The sequence below is a fragment of the Microcaecilia unicolor genome, chromosome 14 (genome assembly GCF_901765095.1).
Source record: "Microcaecilia unicolor chromosome 14, aMicUni1.1, whole genome shotgun sequence".
NCBI lineage: Eukaryota > Metazoa > Chordata > Amphibia > Gymnophiona > Siphonopidae > Microcaecilia > Microcaecilia unicolor.
In genome coordinates, this window is record NC_044044.1 from 54,714,259 (window position 1) to 54,731,031 (window position 16,773).

General features: G+C 45.0%; 1 protein-coding gene across 9 annotated transcripts in view; it reads right to left on the reverse strand.

Annotated features, from left to right (window-relative positions):
* The window catches only part of CADM3 (cell adhesion molecule 3), a 656,955-nt gene that overhangs the window by 297,310 nt on the left and 342,872 nt on the right, over positions 1 to 16,773 (reverse strand). For all 9 annotated transcript variants that reach the window (XM_030187819.1, XM_030187818.1, XM_030187817.1 and 6 more), the window contains one exon: positions 10,248 to 10,395. In XM_030187819.1, the coding sequence (XP_030043679.1) occupies positions 10,248 to 10,332 (85 nt within the window). In that variant the 5' untranslated portion in view covers positions 10,333 to 10,395. The remainder of the gene's footprint in view (positions 1 to 10,247; positions 10,396 to 16,773) is intronic.

A 16,773-nucleotide genomic window follows, 5' to 3' on the forward strand; every position in this document is an offset into this window, starting at 1 on the left:
TCTGCCACTCAGCACCTCTCGTTCCCTAACTTCAAGAGAATAAAATCACAACACTGTCTAGCGCAGACCGAAACAAGCTTCCTCATGTATTCCAACATGCCAGGTCTATTTTTAACAGTAATAGCTTAACGACATTAGCAATAAAGCAATTAAAACAATAGGACAAGAGAGAATTATCAGAAGCTGAGACGCTGGGAGGAATCATTTCATTACTTGGAGGCATCTCTGTCAGGGCTCAACAGGCACAGACAAGGGTACTTGGGTTTCGCACAGAAACGTCTAACCCAGTCCTCCTGCATAAGAGGTATTAACACAGAATGCTGCTTCTATTACAGAGCTGCCAAGTTACCCATTACAGGAATGAGAGACCTTCTGTCCAGCCCTGGTTTTACATTTACATCTCAAAGCAGTGTGATATTTGTAGTCCCTGATTCTGTCTAGTGAAATCAATGCTGAAGATTCCATAATGCATCAGGATGAGGTCGGCAGAAATCCAGGAGCTGCTTAAAATCTCCCTCCTGGAAGTGGGTAACTTGAAAGCTCTGAATTAAGGACATTATACTAAAGCTCAGGGCCAGCGTTAGGGGGTGGCAAACACGGCAATTGTCCTGGGCCCCCATACTATAGGGGGGCTCCACACCTGCTTCAAGCTAAGGAGGCATAGGCTGAAGGCCAGTTTTTGAGCCCTCCTCCCTGGTTTCTGCCCTGGGCCCCTGAATGTCTATCACTAGTCCTACTTAAGCATCCACCCAGTTTTTTATATTCCATCCCAGGAATTGGTGCAACCAGGGAATCACTGGGTGCCTCCTCTTCTCTCCCTGCTATCTTCCTCATTACAGGATTCAGATCTAACCTCTAGGTTGCTGACGCACGAATTGAGCACAGAGCCCAAATTCCCTGCTTGCACTGTAGATCACTCCTCTGTATCCAGGCCAGGTTTATTAAATTCCATCCTGTGCTTATGAGCATGCTCTACTCAGGGTAACGAACAAAAAAGCACTAGAGTGAAAATCAGAAAATCAGGCCTAGAGTTCAGTGCTCCAGATGACATGGATTCTAGAGATGCCAAGTTACCCAGTTCCAGGCTGGAGATATTTATGCCAGTCCTAGCTTTGAACTTACATCCCAAATCAGTGTGGGATTTGTAGTTCCTGCCCATTATTATTATTATTATTAGCATTTGTATAGCGCTACCAGACGCATGCAGCGCTGAACACCGGATACAAAGAGACAGTCCCTGGTTTTACCCTATTGTATGCATTGATTTGTACATCAGATCTCATGTACATTCATTTTGGATATTTTGAAAATCACACTAGTTGTGTGGTTACTATGATAGAAATGGGAAGTCCTGCATCAGAGAATTAGCAGAAACAATTGTTGTGCCTCTAGAGTTCCAAACTAGATCCAGCTTTGCCCAACAGAGATTATTCAGTCCTGCATTTATCCCTTTGCTTAAAGGGATCTGTAGTTCTGATTTCTCCATTGTATGATAAGAAAAGCTACAAGTCCCTGCAATCAATGGGGTAAATCCAGGAATGGATAAACTCTGTTGGGTAAATCTGGATCCAGCTAGCAACCTTACATCACTTCCACAGGTTCTCAATCCAATCTCTGGGTATACCCAGTCAGATTTTCAGGATGCCTATAATGACCATGCATGAGATAGATTTGCATACAATGGAAGAGTGCATGCAAATTTATTTCATGCATATTCATTTTGGATATCTTGAAAACCAGAGTGGCCTAGATATTCTGAGGACTGAGTTGAGATCCTCTGCTCATCCCTGATTACACTGAGCTGCCACGTTAGCCTGTTCCAGAAGGAAGTTTTTAGGCCAGTCCTGGATTTCAGGCAACTCCCATCCCGTTGCATTGTGGAACTTGCAGCACTGATGTCAATGGGTAGAATCAAGGACTACAAATAGCACACTGCTTTATGATGTGAGTTCAAAACACTGGCCAAAAAGTCTCCCTCCTGGTACTTGGTAGCTCTGGATTAGAGGCCCTATGGGTGCCTTCCTGTGTTAAATTTAATTATGCTACAGCATTATTTTATACCTGTTAAATTAGTTTTTCTGAAACTCAAACCACACTTGGGCTAGTCCTCACCCAGGTTAACTCAGTTTATCCTGACTTTGTTCCATTACTTAAAATGTTCAGAACTACAACTCCAGGCATGCAGTAGGGTTTAAAACACGGACCGGATGTGGTATAACCCTAAACTGCACTCTTCTCATAAAGCTTTCATGACCATGCCCAGACAGTATCTCTTTATCTGAGGCACACTACAAGGGGAAACCCAAAGGCATTTCCTTCACCATACAAAAGGGCATAGTGCCAACTGCAGCATCTTGAATCAGAGCTAAAAATAATAAAGCCAGAGAAATTTGGAATTTGAAAAAGCACAAACAAGCAGCTCTTTTTCTCCTCACATAAAAAAAAAGTGATTTACAGTGATGAGAAAAAGGGCAGGGGGTTTGAAAAATCAGTTTCTGCATTCCAAACCTTTGGATATTAAAGAAAATCTTTCAGTAGAATCTCTGGTATTTTCTGCATAGGGTAGCCAAACCCTACTTATGAGACAACAGCCCTGCCCCAGAAATACCTAAACAACAGAACAAACACAGTGCCTTCGTGGCTTCAATTAACAAGACACAATTTTATGTCCATATGATCTGTCTTTCAATATCTGATAATGTTTTGTGTTAGCGATAACAGAAATTTTGGAGGTAATTCAATAAGTGAGCACTCCTCTCAGGTGCCCCGATGCCCTGCAGTGAGAGTCTATTCAAGTGGTGGCCAACCTCGAGGGCCACAACTCAGTGGGGTTTTCAGGATTTCCCCAATGAATATGCATTATTATAGAGGGATTATTAATACATTTTTTTATTGTTAGGTTGGTATGAATGTGAGGAGTGCATGGTAAGTATTGTGGGAAAGGACATTTTGTATATATTTGAGAGTTTGATAATTAAAGTTGAGAATACAGTTACTAAATTGAGGGGCAATGAATATGCATGCAATCTATTTGCATATACAATGGAGGCACTGCAAGTAAGTAGATCTCATGCATATTTATTGTGGAAATCCAAAAACCCGACTGGGTTGCGACCCTTGAGGACCAAGGTTGCCCACTCCTGGTCTATTCTATATCGGTACCTGGGTGCCCAGATGCCGTTATAGAATACTAGCGGATCCTGGTATCAGGATGCGTAAAGTCTAGGCACCCAGTCACACTAGCCACAGACTTGGTGCGGATACCCAGGGATGTCCCAAGACAATCTGCCACCCTGGCTCCTCCTCTGCCACCCACCGCCACGATCTGACATTTCTCCCCCTTCCTTCCCCAACCCCCTTCCCCAAATTTATCTTTTCTTTTCTTGTTTTACAAAAGGCGGAGGTGGCGGTAGCGATTCCCATAGGCTGCCCTGCCACTGGTCTCGGCCCCTTCTCTCTACTGCTGCAGCCCACCTCCAAGGAAACAAGTAATTTTGTCAGAGAGGTGGGCCACAGAAGAGAGAAGGGGCCAGGTTGGTGGCAGGTCAGCCTATGAGAATCACTGCCGCTGGTGTCGCTGCCACCGCCTTTTAAAAAACAAGGAAAGGTAAGTTCGAAGAAGAGGGTTGGGGAAGGGTGGGGGTGATGCTGCCTCAGAAGAAAGGAGATGTTGATGCCCCTGTACAAGTCGTTGATGAGGTCCCACCTGGAGTATTGTGTTCAGTTTTGGAGGCCATATCTTGCTAAGGATGTAAAAAGAATTGAAGTGGTGCAAAGAAAAGCTACAAAAATGGTATGGGATTTGCGTTACAAGACGTATGAGGAGAGACTTGCTGACCTAAACATGTATACCCTGGAGAAAAGGAGAAACAGGAGTGATATGATACAGACGTTCAAATATTTGAAAGGTATTAATCTGCAAACGAACCTTTTCCGGAGACAGGAAGGCATTAGAACTAGAGGGCATGAAATGAGGTTGAAGGGGGGCAGACTCAAGAAAAATGTCAGGAAGTATTTTTTCATGGAGAGAGTGATGGATACTTGGAATGCCCTCCCAAGGGAGGTGATGGAGATGAAAACGGTAACGGAATTCAAAAAAAGTGTGGGATAAACATAAAGGAATCCTGTTCAGAAGAAATGGATCCTCGGAAGCTTAGCAGAGATTGGGTGGCAAAACCTGTGGTTAGGAGGCGGGGCTAGTGCTGGGCAGACTTCTACAGTCTGTGTCCTGAAAATGGCAGATACAAATCAAGGTCAGGTATACATATAAAGTAGCACATATGAGTTTATCTTGTTGGGCAGACTGGATGGACCGTACAGGTCTTTTTCTGCCATCACATACTATATTACATTGCTAACACTCAATTATTGGCAATAATTGGCAACAATTTGGATTTGTGTGCGCATCTTACTAAGCGTTATTTTACAAAGATCCACACATAAATCTTTTAGCATGCAACTCAAAAGGGGTGTGGCCATGGGAGGGGCATGGGCAGGTCAGGGGCGTTCACTAAAGATGAGTGCAGTATCAATACCAAGGATCCGCGTCGACCTTCCGTGCCAGGATTTACAACAGTTTCAACTGGTGTAAATCCTGAAGCCCAAAATCTGGTGCAGAAATCGGCCCTGCTATTCTATAAACATTGAGCAACTCAGAGTCCCATTTATAGAATAACACTTTATGCAAATTTTGTCCTGAATCTAATCCTATACCCCTTACACGCACCCTTACAGAATAGCACTTGTTTTGCTGTCACTTAGGTGCACAAGGTTACACTTACCCACGAGCGTGCATGCATTCTGTACATTCACGCACGCAAGTGACACTGAAACGTGGCTGCTCAGTTATCCAATTACCTCCATACTGCCTGGACACAATTTCCCTCAGGGCTGCAGTTAACTGTGCTGGGGCCTAGGGTAGAAATTTAGTGGGGAGTACCACAGCAGGCAGTACCTTCTTTAGCTTTATGTTTGGGGTCCCCTGTAACATGTGGCCAAGGGCAATTGTCCTGTTGGACCTGCCAAACATTGCCCCTGATTTCTGTGAATCCAAAGTCGTGATATTCAGTGTTTTAGTACAGGGAGAGGAAGACTGATAGGAGCTTCTTGAGAACTCTTGCAGGAATTAGTGAAAAAAAAAATAATCACACATGTAACAGAAGCTGGGCCTTACAAGTGGACAAGAGGCCCTTCAAGTGAGCATGCCTACAGTACTCTGATTTATGCTCCTGTAATGAGCTTGTCAGTCAGCACGTGCCTGGTTCAAGGGATCTGTCTATTTAATAGGCATATCAGTCAGTGCATGTTTTGGGGTCCCCTGGGATCTACTAGAACCTGCTTTTGTAATGAACACGTCAGTCAACATATGAGTGTGTCAGGCAGTATAGAAATGGTCGCTAGGATCTGCTTCTGTAGTGAGCATGTCAGTCTGTGTATGTTTTGTTCCTGGGATCTGCACCTGTAATGAGTTTGTCAGTCAGCATGGATATGGTCGCTAGGACATTTTACTGTAATAATTGTGTCAGTCAGTATGGACATGGTCACTAGGATCTGCTTCTGTAATGAGCATGTCAGTCAATGTATGTCTCATGCTTGGTATCTGCACCTGTAATAATTGTATCAGTCAGTATAGACATGATTGCTAGGATCTGCTTCTGTAACAAGAGTGTCAGTCAGTGTATGCCCTGTTCCTGGGAATTGAAGCAGTAATGAGCATGTCAGTCAGTATAGCCATGGTCGCTAAGATTTGCGTCTGCAATGCACAAGTCAATGTATTTCCTTGTTTTTGGGGACCTGAACCTGTAATGAGGATGCATGCCTACTCCTGGGATCTGTCCACATAAAAAGAACATCAGTTGGTGCATGCCCTGTTCCTGGGATCTGCACCTGTAATGAGCATGTCAGTCAGCTTGGATATGATAGCTAGGACCTGCTTCTGTAATGAGCATGTCAGTCAGCGTATGCCCTGTTCCCGGGTTCTACACCTGTAATGAGGGCGCATTCCCTACTCCTGAGATCTGCCCATGTGATAAGAACATCAGTCGGTTCATGCCCTGTTCCTGGGATCAGCACCTATAATGAGTGTGTCAGTCAGTAGTGTCATTGTTGCTAGCACCTGCTTCTTCAATGAGTGTGTCAGTCAGCATATGTTCTATTCCTGGGACCTGCCCCTGTAATGAGAGTGCATTCCCTACTCCTGGGATCTGCTCATGTGCTATGAACATTAGTTAACCTATGCCCTGTTCCTGGGATCTTATACCTGTAATGAGTGTGTCAGTCAGCATAGACATGGTCGATAGGATCTGCGTCTGTAATCTGTAATGAACGTGTAATAAGCCCCTGGCATCTGCCCATGTGATGAGCACATCATTTAACATTTGCCCTGTTCCTAGGATCTGCACATGTCAGTGTCTCAGTCAGCATGCACATGATCGCTAGGATCTGTTTCTGTAATGAGCATGTCAGTCAGTGTATACCCCAATTCCTGGGATCTACAGCTGTCAGTCAGGGCATGCTCCACCTCTGGGTTCTGTCACTGTAAAAGGTATGCAGTCATCACCTGCTGTATCCATGGGATTTATACCTGTAATGAGTGTGTTACTCCATGTGTGCTCTGTTCCTGCAGTGTGCACCTATCCTATATAGTAATTCTCATCTCCAATGTTCTGTTGACGTCATGACAGCTGATTCCAAGGCAAGGGGAGGAGTACGGAAACACGCGCAGCATGTTTCCCTACTCCTCCCCCTGCCTCGGAATCATCTGTCACCCCCCACGCTACGGCCCCCTCGACCCCCCCTCTGCGAAACTGTCGCCCCCCCCAGACCGCCAAAAACCGCCCCCCCGCCACCGTTGTGTACTACCTGTGCTGACGGGGGACCCAAACCCCCGACAGCCAAAGTGTTGTTGTGCCCTTCGCGTTCCTTCCTCACCTTCTCTGGAAGTTCCTCTGCGTGCGTCTGACGTCAGACGCACGCAGAGGAACTTCCAGAGAAGATGAGGAAGGAACACGAAGGGCACAACAACATTTCGGCTGACGGGGGTTTGGGTCCCCCTTCAGCACAGGTAGTACAGAATGGCGGCGGGGGCGGTTTTCGGCAGTCCAGAGAGGGTGACAGGTTCGCCGAAGGGGGGGTGAGGGGGCCGTAGCGCGGGGGGGGGGGGGGGGGAGGAATTGCCTGCCTAGGGCCCGTTTCCTTGCCTTCAGAAACGGGCCTTTTTTACTAGTAATAAAGAAAGCTGTTGAGGGTATGCTTACTAAGGTGCATTAGCGTTTCTAATGCACCTTTAAATTTAACACACGTTAAACGCTAATGCGCCTAAACATTTCTATGGGCACGTTAGCGTTTAACGTGCGTAAACCATTTACGCGTGTTAAAAATGCTGACGTGCCCATAGTGCACCCTATGTAGACATAGGCGATAGTTTACAGCTTAAATCTTACCCAACTTTTAGAGGGGAGTCGGGAGGGGCACCCTCTTTGTATTCACTATGAATTTTAAGATTTCTTTTCATTAAATGTGATGAGCAGGTTTTATGTCAGAAAATGTGGGTGTGTCCTGAGTTTTGGGATGTGCTAGAAGGTTTTGGGCCCCCAATTTTTTCTCGGACATCCTTGTAAATATTTAAATATGAAAGTTGTCAATCTCTTTGACAAAGCCTATCACGAGAACTCATAGATAACCATAATACAACACCTTTCCAACTTTAAGCAGAATGTATCTCTCTACAAATACTTGATCAAATCCTTTTGTCTTCCTTGACTTCTTTGTTAACACCAAATGTATACTTCTTTGTAACATCAAATGTATACTTCATCCTGTATGGCAATGCCACAACAGGTCTTTGTAAGCCACATTGAGCCTGCAAATAGGTGGGAAAATGTGGGATACAAGTGAAATAAATAAATAAATAAAGTACTGTCCTCTCCGCGAGGTCCTGTAATTGCCCTAGCTATAAAGGGTATGCTTGGATATTCAGGAAGTGATAGCACCAGAGGCCTTGGAAATGAACTGTATGGCAAAGGGTGCATAGGCTTTTCATGGAAAGTGTGACCCTCACATTTAGAAGTAGCTAAGAAGTATGTTTACAGGTCAGTACAAAGACCTTTACACTAGCTTGTAGCTTGAACTTTCAAATCCTCACACTCATGAGTACCATTGATAATCCAGAGCTACAGACCTGTCTCAAAGACGCTATGAGATTGTTGTATAAGACATAAGACAAACATAAAATGAACTTTATAATATTAGAGTCTGTGGTTTAAGACTCAAGTTTTCACCCACTAAACAGAAACTTCAGAATGGAGCAGGAATGTAAAACTGAGGATTATATTCAGAATACGGATAATATCTAAGGAAGATGCGGAGGGCAATAATGCCAGGAGCAGCTGGTGCTGGTGCTGTCAGCATTGGTGGGTCAGGAATGAGGACGCTGCATTAGATCGTTTGAAGGAAATGGTGCCAGAGAGCGCCACTAGCTCCCTCCCTTCTACCTGCATTAAGTCATCAGTACAGGTGGGGGTTAAGGACAGTAATGCTGGGGGAACCTGATATTTGGCACAGTATTGTTGTTGGAACGGGGTGGGGGGTGTTCATTAAAATCAGGTGTTCAGGGGCCAGGGTCCTAGAATGTGGGCAGAAGGGTTCACATCTGGGCAGAAAACATTTTGCAATGATAAAAGGGTTTACACCCCCACCACTAATCATGGCTGTACTTGTGTGACAGTTATAAGAGCTTTCCATTCCTCCACCTGGCCAGTGCTGAAACAACAAATCATGTTCACACAAACACTAGTCCTAATGCTTAGACAAGGAGTCAGCAAACAGATCTGGATCTTTAAATGGCCCATGAGGCAACCAGTTTCCTCTCCTCACCCAATACAGAGAACCTTTAACATCAACTGAAGGATTCCAAGCTGGTGCCTGCCCTGACCTAAATACCAGGAAACCTGTGGTCCAGCACCTGTGGCCACACCTGAGAATAAACTGAGGGCTCTACCTGAATCCAGTTCCAAGTTTTTCTCATCATCCTTATTATTTTCATTCATATAATACTACAAGACGTATACAGTACTGTATAGACATACTTTTGTATCTATGTCTATACAGCACTGTAGTATTACATGAATGAAAATAATACCAATCAAAATAATAGCAACCCAGCATAGACTCTCCCCCCCCCCCCCCCCCCCCCATATTTAGGGAAAGGGAATTAGCAAACCTTTCCACATGGAAAGGTACCAAATTCTCCTCAAGAGGTGGTTTTAACTCCTCAACCTCTTGTCTCAGTACAAAGCATAATATAAAACCAGGGCAGCAGCAGAATACTGAATGTATCCTACCCACAGGCAAAAAAACAAAACAAAACCCTAAGTCCCAGGTATCCTGCCCTTGTACAACCAGAATTTGGATCCCATTAAACCCGTAGGTCCTTCCTGCCCTTTGGATTCTTTGTGACCTAAAGTCACACACAGCAGACTCCAACATGCAGTTACATAAATGGGCAGCAGCTGTCACAACCTCAAATGCCACTCCACTCCCCCCCACAAAAAACCCCTCTCTCCTTCCTACCATCTTCTCTTCTCTACTGAGAAACTGAGCAGTTGTGGATGTTCTTGGGCAATCATTGGGGAGGGGGTAAGAAGAATTAGCTGCCATCACCTAACAGGAATTGTTTACCTTTCAGCAGACATACTAAAAGTTTAGAGGGAAGTTAGAAGAAGGCTGGATGCTGAAGCTGGGGCTCCCCCTGACCCTGGCTGAACTATGAGACCAGGGGCATTAGACAGGCTCCCCCCTTTCTTACCTCTCCTCTCTTCCCTTCCCCCAGACTCTAGCCTGTGCTGCAACCCCATCTCGTCCAGGACCACCATCCCCCCAGTTTGGATCTAGACTAAGAGATCTACTTTCTGCTGAGCTGTGTTCGACAGCAGATTGTGTCTGCTTGGCCAGGGCTTCAGAAGGCAGAGCTGGGAATATTGAGACGATGTGTTTTGGTGGTGGGGACTGGGGAGGAGGATGTCAGTAGCCAGCAGCAGCTGATCTTGTAGTTGAGAGGTGGGTGTGTTTGCATACATCTGCCATAATAATGACCTTAACACCCCTCCCTCGGCCATCCCAAATAAAATAATACCTATCCGCAGCACCAGATTACTGATCTAATATTGCCACCCTCCAACAAACCCTAGTAAAATCACATTGCAAGCTCCCCCCCCCCCCCCCAAAAAAAAGGCAGACGGTCCACTTACCGCTGGTGGTCACAAGGTTGCCTCCCACGCTGGCCGCGGCGACCAGCAACATCAGCACCAGGAGCTGCTGCGGCAGCCCCGCCATCCTGCCGAGCCTCGGGGGCTACCCGGCTCCGCCGATCCGCAGGCTCCTTTCTACCCAGGGGAACTGGCGATGTTCAAAGGGGGGGGGGGGGGGTCAGGGAAGGAGTAAGGGGGGCACAATGACGAGGAGGTGGCGGTGATGGTCCAGTCCCCGGAGACAAAAGGAAAAAAATAAAATAAAAATGAAAAGGAGAAAAGGGATTAGCAAATCTAGTCCAAGCAAAGTGACAGCCCTAGCAGCAGCTCAGTGGAGGAAGGAGGATGCTGTATTGACAAAACCTAAGAGATGCTGCAGTAGTGGGGAGGGGATGGGGGGGGGATTAAATAGAGCATCAGGAATGGACCATCAGAGCTGCAAACGCGGGGGTAGGATGCGGAGAGGGAGGGGGAACTGCAAATCATCGGGAAAAAAAAAAGCAAAGTGGTGGGTGGGAGAGGGGATTGCTGCATTGCTTTGGGATGCTCCCACGCAAGCCCCAGGTCTCGGCACACGCAGGCTTGCATGCGGGCACTCCCAGCCCCCTCCCACTCCGATTTGCCTTTTCCCCAACCCAGTGACCCACCCAGTCTATCTCCCCGGCTGGAGCTTGGTGCCGCCCGACTCGAGCTGGTCCCCAGGGAGGGAGGAGGCTGTTTTCTCTCTGCTGTACCGGAGCCTGGGCGAGCAGGCTGTTTGGCCAAGGGATGCAGAGCACACCTGGGGGAGGGGGAGAAGACATGGGGGAGGGGGCTGTACAAGGATTTTACAGGTGAAGTGCTGTGGGAACTAGGGTGACAGTGCCCTAACCTTCAGAAGCTGCCTAACCCTCCCTCACTGGGATCCTTCACACCCCATTCCCCACAAAATACTGAAACAGTGTAATATTTTACAGCAAAAGTGTTTAAGTCTGAAGGAAAAGGAATCCATTCTGTGCCCTACTGTACTACCTGAAGGAGGAATGAGGGGAGGAAAAAAGGCGAAAATAGCAGAACAAGGCAGAATTAAGAAACCGTTACATTTGTTTTTTCTTTAAATAAAGTTCAATGTCATTTAAATTCCTACTTTTGGTTCACCCATTTTTGTAGTTGCATTGGGGCTCTGTCCTATTGTCTACTGGGAGTAAAGACTGTATTTAAGAATAGAAGTACATAAGTATTGACATACTGGGACAGACCGAAGGTCCATCAAGCCCAGCAACCGGTTTCCAACAGTGGCCAATCCAGGTTACAAGTACCTGGCAAGATCCCAAAACAGTACAATACATTTTATGCTGCTTATTCTAGAAATAAGCAGCATAAAATAAGCAGAGCCCCAGATCATTAATTAACCATGATGTTATGATTTGATGCTACCAATCTCTCCATATCTAACAATGGAGAGGAACATTATTCATGCTCGCTTCCCTTCCCCCTCCCCCCCCTTTACAGGAACTGGTACATTTTACTCCCCTAATGTGAACTTACTGCACCGAATGCCATGGTAATTTACCTGTTTGCACAAGTCTAAGTGCTTTGAAAATATGCCTCACTGTAATATTTTCTATTTTTAGGACAGGGCATGGTATGGGAGGGGCCATAAAAAATTAAGGTAAGGGCTCCCATGTTAAGGTTGTGTTAACTAAATGTGCAGTAATGTCAGGCATTAGCTGGTTAATGCATCCATGCCCATTCCCTACCCATGCTACACCCCCTTCTAAAATAAATAGAAAATAGACTGCATGGAAACAGGTCAATTAGCACATCCTCTGGCAGGCAGTTTTCAGTGCACTACTAGCACACCATGGTTAAAGGATCCCAAAGGGATTTATCAGGTCACAGGTAATCTCACTAGGAAAGTGGAATGTGAACTCTGTTGTCATAGTGGTTTAACCTTTTTCTCTAACCTGGCCACACTAAGGGTTCTGTTTGTAAACCAGGGGTGGGCAACCACAGTCTTCGAGGGCCACAACCCAGTTGGGTTTTCAAGATTTCTACAATGAATATTTATGAGATTTGAATTGCATGTACTGCTTCCATTGTATGCAAATAGATCTCATGAATATTCATTGTGGAAATCTTGAAAACCCAATTAGGTCATGGCCTTTGAGAACTATGGTGTTACCCACCCATTTTAAACAAAGATACAAATTATAGATTAGAGGGCCTACAAAAGCATCACCCACTAAACAAAAAAGATTTTAAAAATTATGAAATTATAAAGACCTACTGTCACTTGTATTGTAATCCTCTGGCTTGCAAGTAAGGCTGTCCAATGATGCTCCAAGAACTGGGCACTGAGCAAATCACTCTAAATTATACCAACTGGTATCTGTCTCTGCACAAGCAGAAATGATTTGAAGCCTAGCTGATCACTTGGTTTTAAAGTTACACCTCTACTGTGATATCATTTCCCTGCCTGGTCAGGCTAAATATGACATCATATCATCACTTGGGGGATGAGGGATATATGCCCTCATGGGGGTCATCAGCTTATTTAATTTGCTTTCATAAGGATAGATTGATCCCATTCTGGTTTTACCATCTTAAATATATGAAGCTATAGTTCTTGTTTCTCCATTAAGAAAAGCCAGACTCTGGCTCCAAGTATGCTGTTGTGGGTACGACCAGGACTGGATTTAACTGCCTTGCAAAAAACTATGGTCAGACAGTTGGTCAACCCTCCTTTAAAAACAAGGCAATATTGAGTGTGTGAAACATGTAAAGGGTGATAGAAGGGAGACAGATGATAATGGTCATAGAGCTTCAGGAAGGAAATGTTAGCAGAGATGCCAAGTTATCCAGTTCCAGGCTGGAGATTTTGAGACAGTCCTGGATTTCTGACCACTGCATCTGGGATTTGCAGTACTTCAGAATGTAAGATCAAAACCAGAACTGTCCCAAATATGTTAGACCGGCCTATATCAGAGCTCCCAAATTACCCTGCTCCAGGAGAGAAATTCTAGGTCAGTCCTGGGATCCAGGCAACCCTATCCTGTTGTATTATGGGATGTGCAGCACTAATGTCAATGGATAGAGTCAGGGACTACAAATAACACACTACTTTCGGATGTACGTTTTACGCCTAGACTAACCAAAAAGTTTCTCTGCTGGAACTGGGCAACTTGATAGCTCTGCCGTTTCCTTATAAACAGGGCTAGCCCATCCATTAGGCAAGACTAGGTGGTCACCTAGGGTATCCACTTCTAGTGGGGGAGGGGAAGCAAAGAGCAACTGCAATCAGAACCCCTCATTATTTGTATGTGTGTGTGATACACACACCATAAAGGTTAATATCTAAAAATATGACTTTTTTTTTGGGGGGGGGGGCAGATTAAGGACCTGAAAGTTGAGCAGGGGTGGCATAAAGTAGAAGGTTTGCCTAGGCAGCCCAGTATCCTTAACCTCTAAGGAATTTAAAAAAAGAGGGGCAAATGAAGTGTTGGGGGAGGAGGAGACATGTGCCCAGATGAGCACACATGCTTCACTATCTGTGGAGCTATTTTCCCTACAGGAAACAGCTTGGGAATGATTCTAAATTACCATTCAGCTGAATGTTCTAGTGTCTGAAGTATTTTACTGAAAATTTTATTTATCATACCTTTATCAAGCAACAGAAATCTTCCATTTTAAAATATATTTTAAGTATAGAGGAAGAGGAACCCCAAAATTATTCTTTGCCAGAGAAGGTAGTGAAACAGTTTCCCAAAGGGTTGAGGCAAGCACATTGGGTCCCTGGCTGCAAGGAAGGGAGAGGTTGGATTTACCTCATGCCTTGTCAATAGTAGCTCAAGGCATTTATATTCAGGAACAGTACTTTATTTCTTTGTTTACAGCTGAGGTAATAGAGAACATAAGAATAGCCATACTGGGTCAGACCAATGGTCCATCTAGTCCAGTATCCTGCTTCCAACAGTGGCCAAGCCAGGTCACAAGTACCTGGTAAAAACCCAAATAGTAGCAACATTCCATTCTACCAATCCCAGGGCAGACAGTGGTCTCCTCATGTCTATCTCATTAATAGACTAAGGACTTTTCCTCCAGGAACTTGTTCAAACCTTTTTTAAATCCAGATATGCTAACTGCTGTTACCACATCCTCTGGCAATGAATTCCAAAGAGTAACTAGTCATTTAGTGAAAACATATTTGTTGGGAGGCAGGGATAGTGCTGGGCAGACTTATACGGTCTGTGCCCTGAAGAGCATAGGTACAAATCAAAGTAGGGTATACACAAAAAGTAGCACACATGAGCTGTCTTGTTGGGCAGATTGGATGGACAATGCAGGTCTTTTTCTGCCGTCATCTACTATGTTACTATTTAAATAGCTTACCCAAGGTCACAAGGAGCATCAGAGGGATTTCAACCCTGGCTTAGTCCTTGCTGTTAGTTTTCTGCTCTAGCCACTATGTTACTCCTCCACCCAGGGTAAAAATCATAGAATTGACAAGTCAGTATGAAGACGAAATAGGCACAGAGATTTTCCAGTACAGTACCCTAGAGCCCAGTTTAGCTTTAGATTTCCCTTCACTTTTTTTATAGCACGGGGATCCTCTGTGTTTTCCCAAGCTTCCTTGAATTCTGTTATTGTTTTATACAGGGCTGGCTTAACCATTAGACAAGACGAAGTGGTCACCTAGGAGAGCAGCTGAAATAACACAATGCAATATGGTGATGGGAAAAAGTTTTTGTCCCCCCCCCCCCCTCCTGATTTTCCCTATTATTGCATATATGTCATACTATGAAAAATTGCAGTGAACACCTTAGGAAACTGGAAGATACAGCATCCAAATGGCAGATGAAATTTAATATGGACAAATGCAAAGTGATGCACATTGGGAAGAATAATCCAAACCATAGTTGCCTAATGCTAGGGTCCACCTTATGGATCAGCACCCATGAAAAAGATTTAGGTGTCGTTGTAGATAATATGCTAAACTCTTTGCCTAGTGTGCAGACGTGACCAAAAAAGCAAATAGGATGCTAGGAAATACTATAATGTCTCTGTATCGCTCAATGGTGTGATCTCATCTTGAGTACTGCATTCAGTTCTGGTCACCATATCTCAAAAAAGATATAGCAGAATTAAAAAAGGTTCAAAGAAGAGCAACCAAAATGATAAAGGGGATGAAATTCCTCCTGTATAAGGAAAGGCTAAAGAGGTTAGGGGCTCTTCGGCTTGGAAAAGAGATGGCTAAGGAGGGGTATGATTGAGGTCTACAGAATCCTAAGTGGTGTAAATCAAGTAGAACTGAATCGATTTTTTACTTGTTCCAAAAGTACAAAGACTAAGGGACACAGAAGGCAGTTACATGGGAATACTTTTAAAACAAATAGGAGGATTTTTTTTTTCACTCAACGAACAGTTAAGCTCTGGAACTTGTTGCTGGAGGTTGTGGAAGCAGCAGTTACCATATCTGGGTTTAAAAAAGGTTTGTACAAGTTCCTGGAGGAAAGGTCCACAGTCTGTTATTAAGATGGACATGGGAGAAGCCACTGCTCACCCTGGGATTGGTAGCATGGAATGTTGCTACTAATTGGGTTTCTCTTAGGTACTCTTGACCTGAATGGGCCACTGTTGGAAGCAGGTTACTGGGCTAGATGGCCATTTGTCTGACCCAGTATGGCTATTCTTATGTGATTTTCTTATGAATAGTTTCTGATTTTTAAACAAATCCCAGGATTCTATAAATTGTGCCCAATTGAGCGTGCGATTATAGAATAGGATCCCTTGCACATTAATTGGTGATAACGATCAATATTTGACCTTAACAAAGAGTTAGGTGCATTCCAGATCTACATCCTATTCTGTAAACAGCATGCCTAGTTTCCGTAGTGTGCATGATCATGGGAGGAATATGGGTGGGTCAGGGCATGCCAGGCTGTTAGGTGCTGTTTTATAGAATACTTGCATTTATGCACCTAAATGCCAGTAGGTAGATGTGATTCCGTAGCCAGAACTCTACTATAAAAATAATGAACACCTTAGAAACCAGTGTCAAGAAGTGGTGGCGAACTAGAAGGGGGTGGAGTCAAGATGGCGGCCCGTGCTTGAGGCATTGCGGATCGTTTGCTGCTCTCTTTCGTTTTCCTGGAGAGAAATTTCGCCTAATGCCGCATACAAAGAGAAAGGGGGTGGTTAAGGGCTTACCGCAGCCAGCCCTTGTTCCTACCCCCACTCAGCAAACCCTCCTGCGATATCTCTCAAGCACCCCAGCTGAAACCGGTGAAAGGGATCCCATGATTGGAGCGACCGGAGGAGCGGCGTTTCCACGAGGGACTGAAACATCTTTATCTCCACCGGAACTTAATCTGCCGCTTTGCCCTGCACTCCTCCGGGTTGGCGATGAGGACTCAACGGAATCGGAAGGCGGTGACCGGAGGGCCTCAGACGGCGGTGCCAAGCCCCAGGAATCAGTGGAGACGAACTTGGAGCTCGCTGCTCCCCAAGCGGTAACTTTACACACTATCTGGGCAGCCATTCAAAA